Raw genomic sequence first — 22923 nt, 5'->3', positions numbered from 1 at the left:
CCCACTCATCTCCGCCCCTCCGCTGCTATTGGGCGGCCGCTCAGTGACGTCGCTGTGATGCCGCACGGACCGCACCCTTAGAAAGGAGGCGGTTTCGCCGGTCACAGCGACGTCGCCGGGCAGGTAAGTATGTGTGACGGGTCTGGGCGATGTTGTGCGGCACGGGCAGCGATTTGCCCGTGTCGCGCAACAGATGGGGGTGGGTACCCACACTAGCGATATCGGGACCGATATCGCAGTGTGTAAAGTAGCCTTAAGAAGCCTCCAGCAGTTGGTAAACCAGCTGGAACCCCCAAGGTACTTAACCTGTCCGAGCACGAATTTTCTAGTATGGATATTAGTGTTCTATCTAGGGGGCTCACCTTTTCTCCCAGTTCACGTTTCGATTCTTTCATAGCAGTGAAGGACCTACATGTTTTCGCCCGTGCACTAATTATGGAAAAATGGTTCCACGATGAAGATCTACGGAAGGTTTTTCCAACAAGGGCCGAACAGACAGCTCTACAAATTTTAGAGGAGTTATCCGTGGAGCATGATTCATGTGCACTGGGTAAGATACCTCCATCATTACGTATGAAATCTAAGAAATTTCCACCCTTGTCGACCTGTCCCAGTGTTGACCTGTTTGTGCAGTTAGTATCTGAGGAATTCTCTAAGTTCCCAAGTAACATCTATAGAGACAATCTAACCAATGAGGAGAGAAGCTGCATAAACAGGATCAAAAGATTGGATGATGTTGTGATTAAGCCGGCCGACAAGGGTGGGAGTATTGTGGTGTGGCCCTGTATGCTCTATGAGAGGGAGGCGAATAGACAGCTGAGGGACAGAGATTGTTACCAGCGACTTACTTTCAACCCCCTAGCCAAATTCACTAAGGAGTTGCACACTCTTTTGAAGGGTGCCTTGGATCATGGGACTATTGAGAAGACCTTGTTTGATTTCTTGTTGGTTTTGGAGCCGACGATACCGACACTGTACCTACTGCCCGAGGTGCACAAAAATAGCAATATACCTCCAGGTAGACCCATAGTATCTGGTGTGGGTAATTTTTTGGAGCGGATTTGTATTTATATCGACTCTCTGCTTAAACCTCTGGTTGAAACTCTTCCTTCGTACACGAAGGATACCAGTAGTCTTTTGCAGAAAGTCGATTATTTGCACGTCAGCGACGATTCCCTGTTGGTCTCTTGCGATGTCGAATTGCTATATACTAGCATTTGACATCGCGACGGACTACGGGCTGTTTCATATTTTTTGTCCATGTCCAACATGTCTGGGAAGGAAAGGGACTTCGTCATGGACCTATTGGAATTTGCCCTGACCCATAACTTTTTCTTTTTTGGGGGGTCCCTCTACCTACAGCTCCAGGGGACAGCAATGGGGGCAGCATTTGCGCCCTCATATGCAAATTTGTTCCTGGGGCTGTGGGAGAGGGACCTTCTCCTGTCAGATTCGGTGCCGTCGATGGACCGCGTCCCTTTTTGGACGCGGTACATCAACGACATTTTCTTTATCTGGCAGGGGAATCTCAGAGATTTAGATTTGTTTTTTCAGGGCTTGAATAACAATAATGTGAATTTACACCTCACGTATAAGTTCCATGAGGAGTCCCTCGAATTCCTTGACATGTTGGTTACACGTGACGGTAATGGACTATTACAAACAGACTTATACCGGAAATCTACCTCGGTTAACTCTGTACTCCATGCTACATCTGCCCACCCTGCTCACACTGTATGTGCTATTCTGCTAGGACAATTCTTACGTATCCGACGTATCTGCTCATCGGAATCTGATTTCAAATTGAGGGCTCTCAAATTGAAAAAAGATTCCAATACCGCGGCTATAATAATCACTCTATTAAGAGAGCCTATAACAGGGCAAAGAACGCCTCATGGGTAGATTTGTTGTTCGGAGGGAAAACTAAAATATCTGATAATATTGTGAGAATGATTACCCAATATCACTCGCACTGGGGCAGGATGACGGAGGTATTGTCCAAACATTGGTCTATTTTGACCATTGATCCAATTCTACGACATTATCTTCCCCAGAAACCATCAATTGTCGCTAGACGTGCAAGAAATCTTAAAGACCTACTGACCACGAGTCATTATGACAAACGAGACAAACCCGCCCCTCTTTTTCCTTCCCTCGCCCCTATTGTGCGTAGCAATAGGAGTGGCTGTTCACTTTGTGGGTCATGCATAGCATGCCCCAATATCGAGGTAGCTAGCGATTTTGCCTCCTCTGATGGAAACATCTTTCCAATTAGGAAGAGGATTAACTGTCTATGAAAAGCAGTAGTCTACTACGCAACATGCCCCTGCCCCGTATCTATGTCGGCCTGATGACACGGGCCCTAAAGGTCCTAAACACGTTTGCAAAATTCTGGCCGCAAGAGATGAGGAACACGAAAAGGGCCTTAAAACCCTACCCAAACACTTTAAATTATTCCATCAGTGTAACCCTAATCTTTTGAAGGTACGTGGTATTGACTAGAGTTGAGCGGATCGGTCATAATCCGGGTCCGGCAGATCCGGATCGGGTTACCGCCGAAGGGGGGGGAAGGAGAGAGAGAGAGAGAGAGAGAGGGGGGGAGAGAGAGGGAGGGGGAGAGAGAGAGAAAAAAAACCAAAAACGGATCCGGATCGTGCAGCCCGAATCCGGGGTACTGGTCGGACTCGGATCGGGCGCTCAAACCGTGCGGATCCGGATTTTGAGGATTCGAGTCCGCTCAACACTAGTATTGACCAAATAGTAATGAATATTCGGGGGGTAATGTTAGTCGCCTTCTCGCGCAATTCGAAATGAAATGGATCTGGACTCTCAAAACCCTGCAGCCATCTGGGTTAAATGAATGTATGAGTTTTGCTCCATTTCTGTAACGCCTCTTTATATATATATGTTCTACTGTTAAACTGGTCTCATTTTAATTTGTTTTTATAAATCTTTTATATTTTAGTGCGTGCCCTCTGGTTATATTCTTTGTTCCTGAAGCAATGGTGGCTTTAAATTTTGGACTTGACCCATATCTTGAGTACCTGAAACCTTATCCATGCTGGGCTATACAGAAGAACCTACGTTTATAAGATATCATCCTGGATATACATGTAAAAACACTAGATAACATTACAGTCCTGGGCATGTTTAATATGCTCGCAACGCACATGGCTTCAATTGAAATACATCTGGTGGTTTAAATATGTTATTGTTTCTATAAACGTATTGTAGGTTCTATCTGTATCATATTGTTGTTCATACCCGGCACAGTGTCATCCCCTTATGACGCACCCAGCAGTTCTGTATGCATCTAGGTGCCGTATGGTTTACCTGGCACTTAAGTTTCTATATAAACACTGTGTGTTCTGCTGGTGATTCCCCTAACAGTCTCCTGTCTGCCTGTGCGCTTGTCTGGGCGGCTCGGCTTCTCCCTGGGCGCGTCATTTGTGCTGCCGCCCTTGTGATGCCCACTCTCCCTGTGCGAGTGGCTGTCTCCATGGCGGCGGCTGGACGCGCCCGCGGTGATTGCTGAGTCCCAGGGCATCCGTTCATGCGCCGCTTCGGCCGTGGGACTCTGTTGGGTGGTTTAATGTGCTGTCATACCCTCTCCCTGTTTTAGGTTTACTCTGTTATTGGGCGTTGATGGTGTCTCGCTAGTTTCCTGGCAACACCCCTTTAGTGATGTCCTTATATGAATACACCCACCTGAATGCACCATTGGCAAGCGGTTTTAAAACCGATTAAAACACCCTAAATCTAACTGGAATCTTGATTGGCTTCCATATGTGATATTTCCCCTTCTGCTTATGATGTTTGCAGTTAGGGTGGAGTATGGGCGCTGTGGTATTGTGTTTTTATGTTACCATGGTAATGTAATACGTCACCGGTTTTACATACTCCTTTAAACACCAATGGGGAGATACGCTTTAAATCTGACATACTGGCTGATGAAAGGGTAATTTTGATTGGTGTTTTCTCCTGCTCCTCCATTGGTGCATTCTGATATAAAAGGGCGCTCCTTTTGAACTTGAGGCCACCCCCGGAAGAAGGCATTGGATCGAAACCTATAGGTCGGGGTTTCTTGGATCCTCACTCCATGACTCAGGTATATGATACATTCTTTGTTGTGTTGAAGAGCTTTTTTCTGCTAATTCAATTGCGCCCACTTGTTGTCCCCTGGGTACCACATATTTTGCTGATTTTTGGACACTTGGTCTTTGGGGTATGCATTATGGCAGCCATTCACATTTAATTGTATATGTGGTTTTCGGCGGACATTCTTGTGTGGTGTTCTTGTGCAGCTACTTTTCTCTCAATACCTTTTTACTCTTGGTCACTGAGCTGTGGAGTGAGTGCGCCACCTGCTGGTCCTCTCACCAAAGTTCCTTTTTAATCTTTTTATGCATGTTTTTTCTGAATTGGTTATTCAAATAAACATATCTATTTTCATAAGTTGCCATTGTACAGTTTTTCTTTTCTTTTGATATTGGAACTATGCTGGCAGACCTGGTTTGGTTGTCCATGAATAGTACCTCAATGAGATTAATGAATGTGCTCCAGTTAGCTATATAGAGTCCAATGTACAATGATTGTCCAGATAGGATTTTTTATGGGTATGCTGTTAACATTTCACAAAGCAGTTTTCGTTTAACATACATGATTTTGGGTGAAATGTCAGATGGTGGCACTACCATACGTCTTTTGTGTAGTAAATTGCAATCTCAAACTGAAAATAAAAGTTTATTTCCTATATATTATTAACCATCCTAGTTTTTGTTTTTTTCTGAGCTATAACCATGGCTGCATTATATATAACATTCTCTTCTCACCTGGCTGCTTGCCATTGTTTGGTTTGATACATCTAATATATGCAGATTCCTTGGACATCAGGATTTCTATTAGACTTGTCAAACTATTCTTGAACTGGGTCGTCACCTAAAAGAGTATAGTAAATAGGGTGAAGTGGGTAAGTTCTCCATATCTTCTTTATATGTAGAGTACAGTTTATGTGGGCCCTTGGGTGACTGAGTCACAATTGGCCCCCCTTCGCTTTAATTTTTATTAAAAAAAAAATAAATAATCATCATAAACTTAGAAACATATTTACAAAGAAATGTTAATTAAAGGGAACCTGTCATCAGGAATTTGGCTTTCAACCTAAACGTTTCCCCCTCTGCAGCTCGTGGGCTGCATTCTAGGAAGGTTTTTGTACTTTTTGTGCCCCTTTTTAAACCAAAATAAACACTTTATAAACGTGTACCTTTCTGTTTGAAAATCTTGTTAATTTTCCATGGGGGCGGGCCGTGTGGCGTCCGTTGCTGTAGCTTACGCCGTCCCCCATGCTCCAAATCATGCCTCATAACGCCGCCCACTGCGCCGAGGTCCCGTGCACGCCGGGACACCTAGTGACGTGGTCGCAGGCATGAGAGTATGGGCGGCGCTGTGATTGCATCGCAAGTGCCCGCCCATACCCTCGTGCCCGCCCTTTCCCCCACTGCCTCCAGCGTTCTGCGCCGGTCCGACGTCACCTCCTTCCCATCGTACCCTGCAGCAGGAAATAGATGGGAGGAGCGGAGCACAGGAGAAGCAGAGGATCTGAGCGACGTACAGAGGGGAGAGCGCGCACACGAGAGTATGGGCGCGCACTTGCGATGCAATCACAGCGCCGCCCATACTCTCGTGCCTGCGACCACGTCACTAGGTGTCCCGGCGTGCACGGGACCTCGGCGCAGTGGGCGGCGTTATGAGGCATGATTTGGAGCATGGGGGACGGCGTAAGCTACAGCAACGGACGCCACACGGACCGCCCCCATGGAAAATTAACAAGATTTTCAAACAGAAAGGTACACATTTATAAAGTGTTTATTTTGGTTTAAAAAGGGGCACAAAAAGTACAAAAACCTTCCTAGAATGCAGCCCACGAGCTGCAGAGGGGGAAACGTTTAGGTTGAAAGCCAAATTCCTGATGACAGGTTCCCTTTAAGCATCAACACACTCCTAACCTTTACACTCACTTTTGTCATCCATGATCATCAAGACATATAAGAGGATTAAAAATGGATCTGCCACAATCTTACAGAAATAAAGAACTTGAGCCAAATAGTGTTCTGGGATTTCACATCCTTTGCTGATGCCATAGATTACTGGCGTCAGCAAAGATTACTGTTGGCTTATTGCATTATAGATACCACCTGATTAATTAAGTTATTTTATTTTTATGGAAATTCCATATCTTTGTGCTATTTTATTTTGTAAAACGCGTCCTTTGTACCACTAGTGAGGCATTATTACTTGGTATCTCTCTGTCTATTCCAGTTACTTATACATTGTACAATGTATAGAACTGCTTTTGATTTGTTTTATTAATGCTCGTTACTACATTGTGCAATTGAAGTGTGACAAATGAATGACATGTTGTGGAAATTATAGTCAGAACATCACAAGAGTGATGTAAGTGACTGACTATTTCAGGGCTGGGCAAAGTGTGGCCCATGCGTGACATTCAAGCCTCTGGCTGTTCCACTCCAGTCCGTGGACTGAGACATCCGATGGGCTGAAAGCAATGAACTGTGGGCCTCACTATGTCCCCCTCTACCACTGCCACCTGCCACCCCATGTCACTTCTATTTGCATCCACAGGATGCAGACAGTGATGAACACATTGGTGAAGGACAGTGCCGCTGGCTCTGTCTTCCAGCAATCAGCGTGAAACACAGCAGACGCGATGATGTCACATCATCACGTGTGCTGTGTGGAGTGTCAATGCATCAGAGGCCTGAGCAAAGCACCAGGGGAACGGGAGCAATGTAATTATGTGTTTTGTTTTATTTTCATGTGTATGGGATGTTTGCATGCACAGTATGTAGGACACTGTGTGAGGGCTCATAATGTACAAAGCGGCTATGTGGGGACTCAGAAATGAATATACACTGACAAACCGAAGGGTAATAATGTTTACCTAACAGCTTTGAGCTAAAGGCCCTGTCACACACAGAGATAAATCTGCGGCAGATCTGTGGTTGCAGTGAAATTGTGGACAATCAGTGCCAGGTTTGTGGCTGTGTACAAATGGAACAATATGTCCATGATTTCACTGCAACCACAGATCTGCCAAAGATTTATCTCTGTGTGTGACGGGGCCTTTAGACTATCTTCATTTCATAGACAATCATCTTGGCTATCTCATACATAAATTTGACTTGCAACTATTTAGCATATGATTAGTTATGCAGATTCTTGTCATGTCACAGCACTGTTACTGTTTTGCTCCTCATGTTTGAAAATGTATTTTCTTCCTGTATACTAAAAATTGCAACCTGTTTTTACATTCCCTAATAGCTTAGCCATGAAGTAGATTTCTCAAGAATAGAGAAACAGCATCATCCAGTTCATCGATAGTGGTCTCTCAGCCAAGAAAATTGTCAAACTGCAAGTTGGGACATGTTTTTTTGTGGACTGAATTGAAGCTTTTATTGGAAACATTTGACATAACATTTTGTATCAAAATTAACCCATGATCTACGCTGAGCACTTACATTACATTACATTACATTGCGGTTTCCATCAAAATCTCTGAATGATAGGATCTAGATGACACCCCTGACTGGGAACCATTTACAATAAAGAGGCAGCAGAGTTAGTCTGGCCTCTGTTTGGCCTCTGTTCAGCTGTGTCCTTCTCAGAAGAGCACAAAACTGGTTGACTGCACTTTTATGCACCTCTGAAAAGATGGACTCCACCAGATCATAGGCAGACATAGTCTAAAATGGTTCCCTTTGCTTCATTATAGGGAATCTGCTTTCTGGGGTTTCATCTGAATCACATATTTAAGAGTTTTACATGTAAATCTCAGTGTAAGCGCTCAGCGTAGAGTGCAGACTAAATGTGAGTCAAGCTTCACTGTGATCTTTGGAAGGAAGAATAAATAAATCAATGGCAGAAATCTGCCAACAGAGTCATATGAGGAATTACTAAAACAAAATCCAACACTAGCGCTCTAAATTGTTAAATAACATTTGTAAACCAAACAAAGGGGATTTCATTAGAATAAGTTAAGTCAGGGGGAGCAGCAGGTAGAAGGGCACGAACCGTGTTAAAACCTGTCAGATAAAAGTAAAAAAAAAAACAACAAAATCCCAAATTGAATAAAATCTACCACACTTCCAGAGCAATTGCATGCATTGAAAAGGAAGAAGTAATAAGCATCATCTGCCAATTGGGTTTGAATATATTTAAACCATAGGAAAAATTCTGCTTTGTTGCGGGGAAGTAGTAAAGTAAAATGGAAGATAGCAAAGGGTTAACATCACCGTGAACTGATCCAATCAGGTCCTGATGATGTTGCTGGTCAGAACTAAAGTTCTGCACCAGAATCCAGATGCTTGCAGGACTCTGGAGGTCCTGAATCCAGCCTTACCGCCTACTGTAGAGTAACGTTGCACAAAACCCAGCATGCACCCACATTTATTTACAGTGGGCAGTCGAGAAGAGGATAAGGGCTCATACCACCACACAAATAAATCCACTCATAAAAATAATAATATATCAAGAATATCTAGTACATATGATAGAAAAATAAAGCTTACGGTCTCAGGCCTTTTTCTATTGTCGAGTTCCGAAGTGTGGAAACAGTCTCTTATTATATAGTTTTTAGATTTTATAAGCACCTGAAAAACATGAGTTGCTGTAAATATGCGGAAAGCATACTGGGCAGATAAAGTCATGTCAAGTTTTTTCCATTCTTTCTAGTCTTCCTTCTGTCCAATAAAACATTGCAAATGAAAAGTAAACTAGTTCTCTCCAAACAAAAAATGATTACAAGTATGATACAGAGACAAGTATGTTTTAGGAAAGGATTTATATTAGTAGTACTGGGTATGCTTCAATGGAACTTTTTTGCTTCCAGCGATTACCTTGGATAATAATACCAATGCTTATAAATGCAGTAGGTGACTTCTTCTTACTCAGTTATTAACTAGCTCCTTTCTTATTTCTTTCTTAGGATATTTTCCAGTCATCAGTTTTTCTCTGCCACACCAAATGGGACTTTGGCATTGTCAACCGACTAAAAGGTGTTATTCAGGTTTAGAAAATTATGGCTGATTTTACCAGAAACAACACCACACCTGTCCATGGGTTGTGTCTGCTCCTGCAGCTTTGTTTATAGGACAACGCCATTAAGCTAAGAACATTTTAAGTAATAAATCTTGGAATAATAATCAATTCCACAACTGAATGTGTTAAAAAAAGTTTCTGTGCTAAGATAATCTTATAAATTTGTCCCTGCTATGTACTGTGCAATGGCTATACAGTCATAGTATCATAGTATCATAGTATCATAGTTTTTAAGGTTGAAGGGAGACTTCAAGTCCATCTAGTTCAACCCGTAGCCTAACATGTTGATCCAGAGGAAGGCAAAAAAAAAACCCCAATGTGGCAAACAAGTTCCAATGGGGAAAAAATTTCCTTCCTGACTCCACATCCGGCAATCAGACTAGTTCCCTGGATCAATACCCTGTCATAAAATCTAATATACATAACTGGTAATATTAAATTTTTCAAGAAAGGCATCCAGGCTCTGCTTAAATGTTAGTAGTGAATCACTCATTACAACATCGTGCGGCAGAGAGTTCCATAGTCTCACTGCTCGTACAGTAAAGAATCCTCGTCTGTGATTATGATTAAACCTTCTTTCCTCAAGACGTAGCGGATGCCCCCGTGTTCCAGTCGCAGGCCTAGGTGTAAAAAGATCTTTGGAAAGGTCTCTGTACTGTCCCCTCATATATTTATACATTGGGATTAGATCCCCCCTAAGCCTTCGTTTTTCCAGACTAAATAACCCCAAGTTTAATAACCTGTCTTGGTATTGCAGCCCACCCATTCCTCTAATAATCTTGGTCGCTCTTCTCTGCACCCTTTCCAGTTCAGCTATGTCCTTCTTATATATCGGTGACCAGAATTGTACACAGTATTCTAAGTGCGGTCGCACTAGTGACTTGCACAGAGGTAGAACTATATTTTTTTCATGAACACTTATACCTCTTTTAATACATCCCATTATTTTATTAGCCCTGGCAGCAGTTGCCTGACACTGTCCACTAAAGTGAAGTTTACCATCCACCCATACACCCAAGTCTTTTTCTGTGTCTGTTTTACCCAGTGTTCTACAATTAAGTACATAATCATAAATGTTATTTCCTCTACCCAAGTGCATGACCTTACATTTATCTACATTAAACTTCAATTGCCACTTCTCAGCCCAATCCTCCAATTTACATAAATCTCCCTGTAATATAAAATTATCCTCCTCTGTATTGATTACCCTGCAGAGTTTAGTATCATCTGCAAATATTGAAATTCTACTCCGCATGCCCCCAACAAGGTCATTTATAAATATGTTGAAAAGAAGCGGGCCCAATACTGACCCCTGTGGTACCCCACTATAAACTGAGACCCAGTCCGAGTACGTACCATTAATAACCACCCTTTGTTTCCTATCACTGAGCCACTTTTTAACCCAGTTATACATATTTTCCCCTATCAAGTTTCACTAGTAATAGGGTATTCAACACTTTAACATAAATCCCCTTAAAACTTAACATTTAATATTGATGTTTAAAATATATATATAATATACCACACTATATGATCAAAGTGAAATGGTGCACAGGAGAGAGAGGGAAAAATATCCCTACAATATCCACTCCCTCCTGTACTCTACCTAACCGTGGAGGTTGGCACCCTAAAGATACGTAGTGGCGCCCCCACTCCTCGACGGCTGTCCCTACTGATAACCCTATGAGCCCCTAGCCAAAGGATAATGTGCAGTGCAAGCAATTAAAGTGCAGTGCCAACATATATATAAAGTGACTTGTGCAAAAACTGGAGCTCATAAAAAGCCTCAATTGATAAGAGGCCACAATCCTATCTCAAATGAGACCCTCGATAGTAGCAGGGACAGCCAGACTTAGCTTTTTATGCCTCAACGCGTTTCACCATCTCATGGTTCATCAGGAGGCCGATGTCCATATACAGTGGTATGATAGACCAGTGGCAGTAACCGTGCTGCCAGATTCACATGATACTGAGGGTATCCTCAGTATCATGTGAATCTGGCAGCACGGTTACTGCCACTGGTCTATCATACCACTGTATATGGACATCGGCCTCCTGATGAACCATGAGATGGTGAAACGCGTTGAGGCATAAAAAGCTAAGTCTGGCTGTCCCTGCTACTATCGAGGGTCTCATTTGAGATAGGATTGTGGCCTCTTATCAATTGAGGCTTTTTATGAGCTCCAGTTTTTGCACAAGTCACTTTATATATATGTTGGCACTGCACTTTAATTGCTTGCACTGCACATTATCCTTTGGCTAGGGGCTCATAGGGTTATCAGTAGGGACAGCCGTCGAGGAGTGGCTACGTATCTTTAGGGTGCCAACCTCCACGGTTAGGTAGAGTACAGGAGGGAGTGGATATTGTAGGGATATTTTTCCCTCTCTCTCCTGTGCACCATTTCACTTTGATCATATAGTGTGGTATATTATATATATATTTTAAACATCAATATTAAATGTTAAGTTTTAAGGGGATTTATGTTAAAATATTTTCCCCTATCCCCATTATTCTCATTTTATGTACCAACCTTTTGTGTGGCACCGTATCAAAAGCTTTTGAAAAGTCCATATACACAACATCCACTGCATTTCCCTGGTCCAGGCTTGAACTTACCTCTTCATAGAAGCTGATCAAATTAGTTTGACAGGATCGATCCCTCATAAACCCATGTTGATACTCTGTCATAAGGTTATTTTTCTTGAGATACTCCAGTATAGCATCTCTCAAGAAACCCTCAAGGATTTTACCAACCGTAGAGGTTAAACTTACCGGTCTATAATTTCCCGGCTCAGTTTTTGTCCCCTTTTTGAATATTGGCACCACATTTGCTATGCGCCAGTCCTGCGGTACCGACCCTGTTATTAAGGAATCTGAGAAGATTAAAAATAATGGTCTATCTATCACAGAACTCAATTCCTGTAGTACTCTGGGGTGTATGCCATCCGGGCCCGGAGATTTGTCAACCTTAGTGATTTCGAGGCGGCGGCGTACTTCCTGCTGGGTTAAGCAGGTAATATTCAAGGGTGAATTTATGGTATCACTGGTCATGTCATCTGCCATGGCATTTTCTTGTATAAAAACCGTAGAAAAAAAGTCATTCAGCAGGTTGGCTTTACCCTCATCCCCTTCCACCATTTCACCAAGACTATTTTTAAGGGGGCCAACACTATCGCTTTTCAGTTTTTTACTGTTTATGTAGTTAAAGAATATTTTATGATTATTTTTACTTTCTCTAGCAATGAGTCTCTCTGTCTCAAACTTAGCTAACTTAATTTGCTTTTTACATATTTTATTTAATTTTCTATAATTATATAATGCCTCATCACTACCTACCCTCTTTAATTCTTTTAAGGCTTTCTGTTTTTCTTTTATTGCTTCCCTTACAGCTCTATTTAGCCATAGGGGTTTCCTCCTATTTCTAGCATGTTTGTTCCCATAGGGTATATTTTCTGCACAAGCCCTATTCAGGATGCTCATAAAAGTCTCCCATTTGCTTTGTGTACTTTTATTACTTAGTACATCATCCCAGTTTATTGCACTAAGATCATCTCTCAACCGTTTAAAATTTGCTTTCCTGAAGTTTAGTGTCCTTGTAGCCCCTCTACTAGACATCTTACTAAAGAATACATGAAAACTTATTATTTTGTGATCACTATTCCCCAAGTAACCCCCAACTTGTATATTTGATATGCGGTCTGGCCTATTGGTTAGTACAAGGTCTAGTAGTGCTCCCCCTCTTGTGGGGTCCTGTACCATTTGTGAAAGGTAATTATCTTTCATTGTTATCAAAAATCAGTCATGGACAAAAGTTTTGAGAATGACACCAAAATTATATTTTCACATGATCTGTTTCCCTCTGGTTTTTAATTGTGTTTGTCTGATGTTTACATCACATACAGAAATATAATTGCAATCATATTATGAGTACCAAAAGGTTATATTGACAGTTAGAATGAGTTAATGCAGCAAGTCAATGTTTGCAGTGTTGACCCTTCTTCTTCAGGACCTCTGCAATTCACCCTGGCATGCTCTCAATCAACTTCTGGATCAAATCCTGACTGATAACTGTCCATTCTTGCTAAAGCAATGCTTGCCAGAATTTGTTGGTTTTTGTTTGTCCATCCGTCTCTTGATGATTGCCCACAAGTTCTCAATGGGATTAAGATCTGGGGAGTTTCCAGGCCATGGACCCAAAATCTCTATGTTTTGTTCCATGAGCCATTTAGTGATCACCTTTGCTTTATATCCATCATGCTGGAAAAGGCATTGTTGGGCGCCAAACTGCTCTTGGACAGTTGGGAGAAGTTGCTCTTGGAGGACATTCTGGTACTATTCTTTATTCATGGCTGTGTTTTTAGGCAAGACTGTGAGTGAGCCGATTCCCTTGGCTGAGAAGCAACCCCACACATGAATCGTTTCAGGATGCTTAACAGTTGGCATGAGACAAGACTGGTGGTAGCGCTCACCTCTTCTTCTCCTAATAAGCTGTTTTCCAGATGTCCCAAACAATCGAAAACGGGATTCATCTGAGAAAATGACTTTACCCCAGTCCTCAGCAGTCCACTCCCTGTACCTTTTGCAGAATATCAGTCGGTCCCTGATGTTTTTCTGGAGAGAAGTGGCTTTTTTGCTGCCCTCCTTGAAACCAGGCCTTGCTCAAAGATTCTCCGCCTCACATTGCATGCAGAAGCACTCACACCAACCTGCTGCCATTACTGAGCTAGCTCGGCACTGCTGGTAGTCCGATCCCGCAGCTGAAACAGTTTTAAGATACGGTCCTGGCGTTTGCTGGTCCTTCTTGGGCGCCCAGGAGCCTTTTTGGCAACAATGGAAGCTCTCTCCTTGAAGTTCTTGATGATGCGATAGATTGTTGACTGAGGTGCAATCTTTATAGCTGCGATACTCTTCCCTGTTAGGCCATTTTTGTGCAGAGCAATGATGGCTGCACGTGTTTCTTTAGAGATAACCATGGTTAACTGAAGAGAAACAATGATACCAAGCACCAGCCTCCTTTTAAAGTGTCCAGTGGTGTCATTCTTACTTAATCGTGACTGATTGATCGCCAGGCCTGTCCTCATCAACACCCACACCTGTGTTAATGGAACAATCACTAAAACAATGTTAGCTGCTCCTTTTAAGGCAGGAATCCAATGATGTTGAAATGTGTTTTGGGGGTTAAAGTTCATTTTCTTAGCCAATATTGACTTTGCAAGTAATTGCTGTTAAGCTGATCACTCTTTATGACATTCTGGAGTATATGCAAATTGCCATTAGAAAAACTTAAGCAGTAGACTTTGTAAAAATTAATATTTGTAGCATTCTCAAAACTTTTGGCCATGACTGTATATGACTATTCAAAGCTGATCCAGTTTATGGTCGACAGATACCACAGCTACTGGCTGGGGAAGAATCACTTATGATAATTGAGTATACAGACGAAACAGCAGGGGCTCACAGCTTCTGCTTTATAAGGCAGCACATTTCGCTACCTGAGGTAACATATCTTCCTGCCTGAAGAAATACAGAATTGAATGATCTGCCATGCCGCCAGCTCTCTGAGCTCATCATAAATCGAATAAATTATATAATAGCTTCAGTGGCCCTTAAGCTTATTTGTTGCTGACTTGATTAATGATGAGCTCACAGGACTGGTGATGAGGCAGAAACTATCACTTCTATGATTAAACAAAAAAGGGAATGTCACCTCAAAAGAACTTCCAATAGGTGGCGCTACACTAGAGTTTATATATATAGAGTTTACATAGCTTCTCATGAGCCGGATCAGACACCCCATACTTTGCACTGACGAGGGGCAAGCACCCCGAAACACCGTGTCTGCAAATTGGGATTCTGATCTGGCATAAATCCTAAGTCATATGCAAAGGATTGTTAAAAATCCACTTATGACTTTTAGGATCGCTACTTCCAATAGCTGGCGCTGCGCTAGAGTTTGTCTCCTTTCCTGGAGAGACAGTTTGAACCTCAGAAGGTAGCAGATGTGTGGCGCCCCTGACCTGGTCAGGCACCACTGAGTACTGCACCCATGCTGGGGACAGTACAATACAGGTAATCCAGAAGGCTGACCGGGGTGTGGAACACAGGCGCATAGTGATCAGGTCTCACACATGTACCCATGAGAGGACCCCTGGGGATCCCAGGAGGGGGAAAAGCCTTGACCTTCACTGGAATAGTGGAGGGGGCCAAAAGCCTCCATCTCCTCTCAAGGGGTGTGGTAAGAGAATCTGGTTGCTAGGTGGCGTAGGCAAGAACAGGAGAGGAGGGGCAGTGAGTCAGTTAGAGCAGAACTCCATAGGGCTCAGTGAGGAGCAGACCTGTGGGGCTGTTGCTGTCTAACAGCGCCCGCGCAGTGGCTACTGACGGGGGAGAACGGTCAACTAGGAGTGCTACCCGAAACCCATCTCAGCTAGAGAGAAGAGCAACGGAGTGGGAAGTAAGGAGACTGCTAGAGAGTACCAGGCCCAAACGGGCGGCAGATCCCGAAGCGGAGATAGATCCAGCTTTCTTTTGCTAAACCTGCCGGTGTGGGGCTCTCAAAGCCCACGCCACAACACCACAAAAGCCGCAGCCACGTAGCCACAGTTAGGGCCCATAGCTCACAGGAGGCAAGAAGCTGGAGTGATCTGGCCCAGGCGACAAGCACACGGCAAACGAAGGGGAGTGAGGCTTCAGCAACTTCCCTGGGTGACCCCCATAGGGACTAAAAGTCGGGGTCACCCCAAACCACCAAGGGCTAAGGAAGGCGAGTTGGTAGTCACCCTCATAAAGTCAGCCTGAAGGATACCTGGTTCCCACCTGGTTCATCTCAGCTACGCCCGGGCTACTCACCCTGCCATCAAATGTGAGTAAAGCCCTTGAAAGACATTCTGCCTGTGTGGAGTTATTCTGCGCCTTGTGGTACTACGCATCTACACCGGGCCCTGGGGCTTGCCTCACTCTCAGGAGGCTATTCCAACTAACTGCACACATCATCAGCCCCAGGCGACCCTCAACCTGCAGTGGCGGTCCCCACTGACCGCAATTCTGAGAGTGGCGTCACGACAAGAAGAAGATCTCCTACCTGTGACCAGATCCAGCTACGTGGAGTCCCTGAAGGTAATGCACCGACACAACACCTGTGGGGCTTCACATCTGGCGTCACGAACAGGATAAGGACTAGACCTGTTCAGACAGGTGACCATGTGCCTGGGCGGTCCGCTTGGAAAATTGGAAGCGCCGCCATATTGCCACCATGAAAAGCGCGCTGAAAAACAACAGCAGCCCGCGCTGGGAGAAGTTACCGCCCACGAAGAGGTGTGGCTACCCAGAGATCCCCTGCAGAGTTCTGACCTTGCCAGCTATGAGAGTGGAAGCGTCCAGAGACGTCGGGACAGAAAGGGAGCCACAAGCCTGCTGCTGGGAGAGGAGCTGCTGAAAGAGGCAGAGCAGAAACTGAACAGCTTGCTATCAGAGGCAACGGCGAGTCCACAGCTGGAGAGTCGTGCAGAAGAGGGCGCAGAAGAAATGGCGTCTGACCGCAGAAATCCAGAACCGGGCTCCGCTGCCTGGTGGTATCGGGAGCTGGCCCAGTTCTGCGACCGACTGGAGACCCGGGTTGTGGAGCAGATCCGGGAAGAACGAATGGAAATGCTGGAGATGACCGCGGCGGTTCGGGCCTATGAAAGGAGAGCCGCGCGCCGAGTGCCAGACAGGACGGCGATGACGCAGACCCCGATGCTGCCACCGGTGGGTGAGTCGAGTGATGCCCCGGCCAGCGCAAGTGCCCCGACCCCTGCTGCCACGCCCGCGGTCCCCGAAGAGGTGTCCGGTGCGGCGACGCTGAAGCAGGCCGCAGCCACACCAGGTGCGGCCTTCCAAGCCCCAGCGGCCGCAGCGATGCCCTGCTCGGCCCACCAAGACCCGGTCCCTGCAGCAACGCCCAGTCCGGCCCGCAAAGAACCGGCTGCCACCGCGACCCTCATCCGCGCCGCAGGCGTAACGCTGACCCAGGCCGCCGCCCTGCTAGGCCCGGCCCGCCGAGACCCCACCGCCGCAGCAACGCTCGTCCGCGCCGCAAGTGAGGTGCTGAACCAGGCCGCAGCCACGCCAGGCGCGGCCCGCCAAGCCCCGGCCGCCGCAGCGATGCCCTGCTCGGCCCACCAAGACCCGGTCCCTGCAGCGACGCCCAGCCCAGCCTGCACAGATTCCATCACAGCTGCGACGCCGATCCAGGCCGCCGCCATGCCGGGCGCGGCCCGCCAAGACCAGGCCGCCGCCATGCCGGGCGCGGCCCGCCAAGACCAGGCCGCCGCCATGCCGGGCGCGGCCCGCCAAGACCAGGCCGCCGCCAAACAGGGCGCGGCCCGCCAAGACCAGGCCGCCGCCATGCCAGGCGCGGCCCGCCAAGAAGAGATTACCTCATCATTTACCCCAGCCTGCAAGGCCAGAGCAGACACCGCTCCCCAGTCCAAAGAGGTCCCTGCTAGGAAGACCCTGATAGGAGAGGACCCCGAATACTGGAAGCTGAAGGCTGACCTAGAGGCCCAGTTCCCACAAGAGATGGTGGATCGGTATCTGCTCCCTCCGCATACCCCCAAGGAGACTCAGGCAACCCCTGCAGCGACCACGCCGAAGAGTCCACCGCCTGGGCCAGCTGAGGAACACTCATCCCCAGCGCTGCCACAACCAGAGTGCAGCGAAGAACTAAGGGGGAGAGGAGGCCAGGAAGCTGAGGAGCTGACTCTGGAGCCACCAGCAGTGGATCCATACTCAGAGCCGGAGATGTTGCCCTATTCCCGTTGGGATGAGGAAGACCTGACACCGTCCGCTGACGAAGATCTGCCTAAAAGTCTCACCTGGGAGCTTGCAAGCTGTACCACGCAGAGTTCAGGCCGCAAGACAAGGCGTCGCAACAGAACAACGCTGTCCCCTGCACCACAGTCTCCAGAGCAGAGAGAAGTCACAGCCAGAGATCTACAGGAGAAAAGGTTCCTGAGAAGAGCCAAAGCCCAGGTCAGAGGACCCCTTTGCAGAGGAGTAGTAGAGGATTTCAATTTGAGAAGTGGATATGGATTCATTGTAGCCCCTGGTATCAAAGAAGGGATATTTGTCAACAGAAGAGATGTGAACGCTCATCTGCCTAGAGGACACCCTGGCAGAAACTTAAAGATGGGAAATACAGTACAATTCACTATGCATGAAGGCGAAAGAGGATTGTATGCGCTTGATGTAGTGCCATGTCCCAAGGAAGAAAGAAAAGACAGAGATACAGAAACAGATGCAGCAAAGGAAACAGATGAAGATCAAGAAAGAAAAGACAAGGAACCTACAGATGAAACTACCTCAGACGACGACAAAGAGCAAGAAAGCAACAGGTGCCGCAGCCCAACAGGCCAAAGCCCTGGTGAAATGGAGGAGTAAAGGAAAGTAAGAAGTTCAGCAGTTAGAAAGTTAAAGTTTTGAAAAGTTTGTTTTGCAACGTTTACGTTTAAGCATGTGCCCACAAAAACTATTGTGAGAAATAAACCTTAAGGCTATGAACTGGCTATAGCCACAAACTCTCGCAGTGTAAATAGTTACACCAGAGGGCACCACCGCCACCAGAGTCAGCCTGTTTAGGGGCTTGGCTCGTCTGCAACCAGGAGGAGCCCGTCCGTATATAGGGCCTTGGCTTACCTGCGACCAGAGAGCATGCCTGTTTATGGGGCCTGGCTCTCCACCACAAAGAGGGTACCTGGTCAGCACCAACTGTGGAGGCCGCCTCTGCATCCTGCCAGAAGAGGCTGAAGGCGCGGATCCACCAGGCCAGGTATACCCTGAAGACCACCAGCCCATGAAAGCCGCCTCTACATCCTGCCAGAAGTGGCTGAAGTCGCGGCCAACGTGAAAGGGTTTTGGGTGGGTTAACGGACTTGTGGGTGGAGGGTGGTGATGTAGGGTACCTGGTGCTTTTAAAAAAATGTTTTACATGTTTTAATGTTTTATGCATTTTAAAATGTTGTCTTGCAGCCCGAGGACGTGCTGGTGATAACTAAGGGGGAATGTGGCGCCCCTGACCTGGTCAGGCACCACTGAGTACTGCACCCATGCTGGGGACAGTACAATACAGGTAATCCAGAAGGCTGACCGGGGTGTGGAACACAGGCGCATAGTGATCAGGTCTCACACATGTACCCATGAGAGGACCCCTGGGGATCCCAGGAGGGGGAAAAGCCTTGACCTTCACTGGAATAGTGGAGGGGGCCAAAAGCCTCCATCTCCTCTCAAGGGGTGTGGTAAGAGAATCTGGTTGCTAGGTGGCGTAGGCAAGAACAGGAGAGGAGGGGCAGTGAGTCAGTTAGAGCAGAACTCCATAGGGCTCAGTGAGGAGCAGACCTGTGGGGCTGTTGCTGTCTAACAGCGCCCGCGCAGTGGCTACTGACGGGGGAGAACGGTCAACTAGGAGTGCTACCCGAAACCCATCTCAGCTAGAGAGAAGAGCAACGGAGTGGGAAGTAAGGAGACTGCTAGAGAGTACCAGGCCCAAACGGGCGGCAGATCCCGAAGCGGAGATAGATCCAGCTTTCTTTTGCTAAACCTGCCGGTGTGGGGCTCTCAAAGCCCACGCCACAACACCACAAAAGCCGCAGCCACGTAGCCACAGTTAGGGCCCATAGCTCACAGGAGGCAAGAAGCTGGAGTGATCTGGCCCAGGCGACAAGCACACGGCAAACGAAGGGGAGTGAGGCTTCAGCAACTTCCCTGGGTGACCCCCATAGGGACTAAAAGTCGGGGTCACCCCAAACCACCAAGGGCTAAGGAAGGCGAGTTGGTAGTCACCCTCATAAAGTCAGCCTGAAGGATACCTGGTTCCCACCTGGTTCATCTCAGCTACGCCCGGGCTACTCACCCTGCCATCAAATGTGAGTAAAGCCCTTGAAAGACATTCTGCCTGTGTGGAGTTATTCTGCGCCTTGTGGTACTACGCATCTACACCGGGCCCTGGGGCTTGCCTCACTCTCAGGAGGCTATTCCAACTAACTGCACACATCATCAGCCCCAGGCGACCCTCAACCTGCAGTGGCGGTCCCCACTGACCGCAATTCTGAGAGTGGCGTCACGACAAGAAGAAGATCTCCTACCTGTGACCAGATCCAGCTACGTGGAGTCCCTGAAGGTAATGCACCGACACAACACCTGTGGGGCTTCACAGATGTCTATATACTCACTTATCATAAGTGACTTATGCTTTTTCCCTGACCAGGAACTGTGATATGTGCTGACCATGAAATGGAGCAGCACTGTTTGGTCAGACACAGCCATTACACAGTACATAGCAGGGGCACATTTTTAAGATTATCTCAGCACAAGAAAAAAAACACACACAATTGCGGAACTTATTATTACTCCAAGATCTATTGATTAATATGTACTTTGTTTGTTCAACAACTCATTTACTGATTTTATAGGGCTGAACAATCATATCACACACCATCTGTAAGCAGGTCTGGTGTTGTTTTCTTAAAAAAGCAGCCATGTTTTTCTGCACCCAGGAAACTCCATTAAAATGTTCTACCTGCTTATGTTTTATGTCTAATATTCTATGTGTTATTCTATTCCAGTGCAGTTTTATGGTATAATTCTATAATTTTGGTTCTGCAATTTTAACAATAATTATGCTTCTGCTTCAAATCTGCTTCATAATACACAAAATCTCAGAATATTAGTGCTTACCTCTTTTAGATTCCTGTAAAGCAAGTCATTATTTTTCTCCAAAAATCCTAAACAAGCAAAATAAAATTAGAGACATAGAATGTTTTCACTTGGAAATTCATACACAAAGTGGCAATCTACTGACAACTGATTATTACCAATAATATTTAGAATATACCAGAATATTTAGAAGAAATCATAATGGAAAATAGTATTATATACTATATGGGTATCTTAGCATTAACAGGAATCTAATGTATAGTGGAGACTCACGTAATCCCTACAGGCATATGGTGAATCAATCCTCCCCAGTAACTGAAGGGGCTGTTGCTGCAAATACATAAGTTGACTAGTGCCTCCACAAATTAAATCCTCAGCCTTGACAGCCCCATCATTTTACTTAGGAAAATATTATCAATCCGAGGCAGCAGTATATTCTATATCTACATCCCTGTTAGCAGGATTGCAGGAGCCCCCAGTAGCTCTTAAAGGAGTTGTCCACTACTTTAACATTGATGGCCTATCTTTAAGACACATCAATGTCTGATTGGCCGTGGTCTGACAACCGGCTCCCCTGCTGATTAGATGTTCTTTGTGCCGACAGCCCCAGCAGGCAGCCGGAAATGTTCAGTTTTGGAGCTGCCCTGTCTTCTGATAGCGGTACTGCACATCTACCTCCTATTGATTTGATTAGAAGGCGGATGTTCAGTTGACGGGGCAGCTCAGGAACTGAACATTTGTGGCCACAGGCTGCCACCAAAACTGTGAACAGCTGATTGGTGGGGTCGAACCGCAGCAATCAATAATTGAGAACCCATCAATATAAAAGTACTTTTTCTGAACTTTAGAACTATTGAAATCCTATAGTCGATGTGAGGACTTGGGGGTTAGGATCACTCTTTATAGAGCATCATGTAGCATAAAACAGATAGAAATACAGGTACTCTACAATCTGTAATAAATTTTACATGTAATCAGAAAATGTCCAGTAGTGCCATCGGCTCATAATTTGCAGCATCCAGGAGAACCCAGAGTTAGCCATTTACTATTTGAAGAAGTCTGGCCAGACGTGGACCTCGTGGACGAATTGTGGGCAAAAACTATACCATGGAAACAAGTCCAAGCATCTCAATTGTACATTGAAACATAGAAACTCGGATGCAGAAAAATTGCAGCAGGTACTGTGGACTAAGGCGGGCTTTGCCCGCTGCGACATCGGTAACAATGTGTTACCGATGCTGCAGCGATAGTCCCGCCGCCGTCGCACGTGCAATATCTAGTGAAAGCTGCCGTAGCGATTATTATCCTACGGCAGTTTCACACGCACATACCTGCCGTGCGACGTCCCTCTGGCCGGCGACCCGCCTCCTTCCTAAGGGGGCGGGTCGTGCGGCGTCACAGCGACGTCACACGGCAGGCGGCCAATTGAAGTGGAGGGGCGGAGATGAGCAGGATGTAAACACCCCGCCCACCTCCGTCCTTCTCATTGCAGCCAGCGGCAGGTAAGGTGAAGTTCCTCGCTCCTGCGGCTTCACACACAGCGATGTGCGCTGCCGCAGGAACGAGGAACAACATCGCACCTGTCGCTGCACCGGCATTATGGAAATGTCGGAGGCTGCAGCGATGATACGATAACGACGCTTTTGCGCTCGTTCATCGTATCATCTAGGATTTACACACTACAACATCGCAAGTGACGCCGGATGTGCGTCACTTTCAATTTGACCCCACCGACATCGCACCTGCGATGTCGTAGTGTGCAAAGCCGCCCTAAGGGTACCTTCACACTTAGCGATGCAGCAGCGATCCGACCAGCGATCTGACCTGGTCAGGATCGCTGCTGCATCGCTACATGGTCGCTGGTGAGCTGTCAAACAGGCAGATCTCACCAGCGACCAGTGAACAGCCCCCAGCCAGCAGCGACGTGCAAGCGACGCTGCGCTTGCACGGAGCCGCCATCTGGAAGCTGCGGAGACTGCTAACTAAGGTAAACATCGGGTATGGTTACCCGATGTTTACATTAGTTACCAGTGTGAGCAGGGAGCAGGGAGCCGCGCACACTGAGCGCTGGCTCCTTGCTCTCCTAGCTACAGTACACATCGGGTTAATTAACC

The 22923-nt window shown here is 46.3% G+C and overlaps 1 protein-coding gene across 1 annotated transcript in view; it reads right to left on the bottom strand.

Moving 5' to 3' along the window:
- Nucleotides 1–22923, bottom strand: part of MYO1H (myosin IH) — a 234293-nt gene that overhangs the window by 108309 nt on the left and 103061 nt on the right. Inside the window, exons 16-18 of the mRNA XM_075320032.1 lie at nucleotides 20831–20877; nucleotides 8589–8669; nucleotides 4833–4938 (exon numbers count right to left, since the gene is read on the bottom strand). Coding sequence (XP_075176147.1) covers nucleotides 4833–4938; nucleotides 8589–8669; nucleotides 20831–20877 — 234 coding nt within the window. The remainder of the gene's footprint in view (nucleotides 1–4832; nucleotides 4939–8588; nucleotides 8670–20830; nucleotides 20878–22923) is intronic.

The sequence above is a fragment of the Anomaloglossus baeobatrachus genome, chromosome 1 (genome assembly GCF_048569485.1).
Source record: "Anomaloglossus baeobatrachus isolate aAnoBae1 chromosome 1, aAnoBae1.hap1, whole genome shotgun sequence".
Classification (NCBI taxonomy): Eukaryota; Metazoa; Chordata; class Amphibia; order Anura; family Aromobatidae; genus Anomaloglossus; species Anomaloglossus baeobatrachus.
Note: the sequence above shows the minus strand (reverse complement) of the source record. Positions and strands in the feature narration are given on the sequence as shown.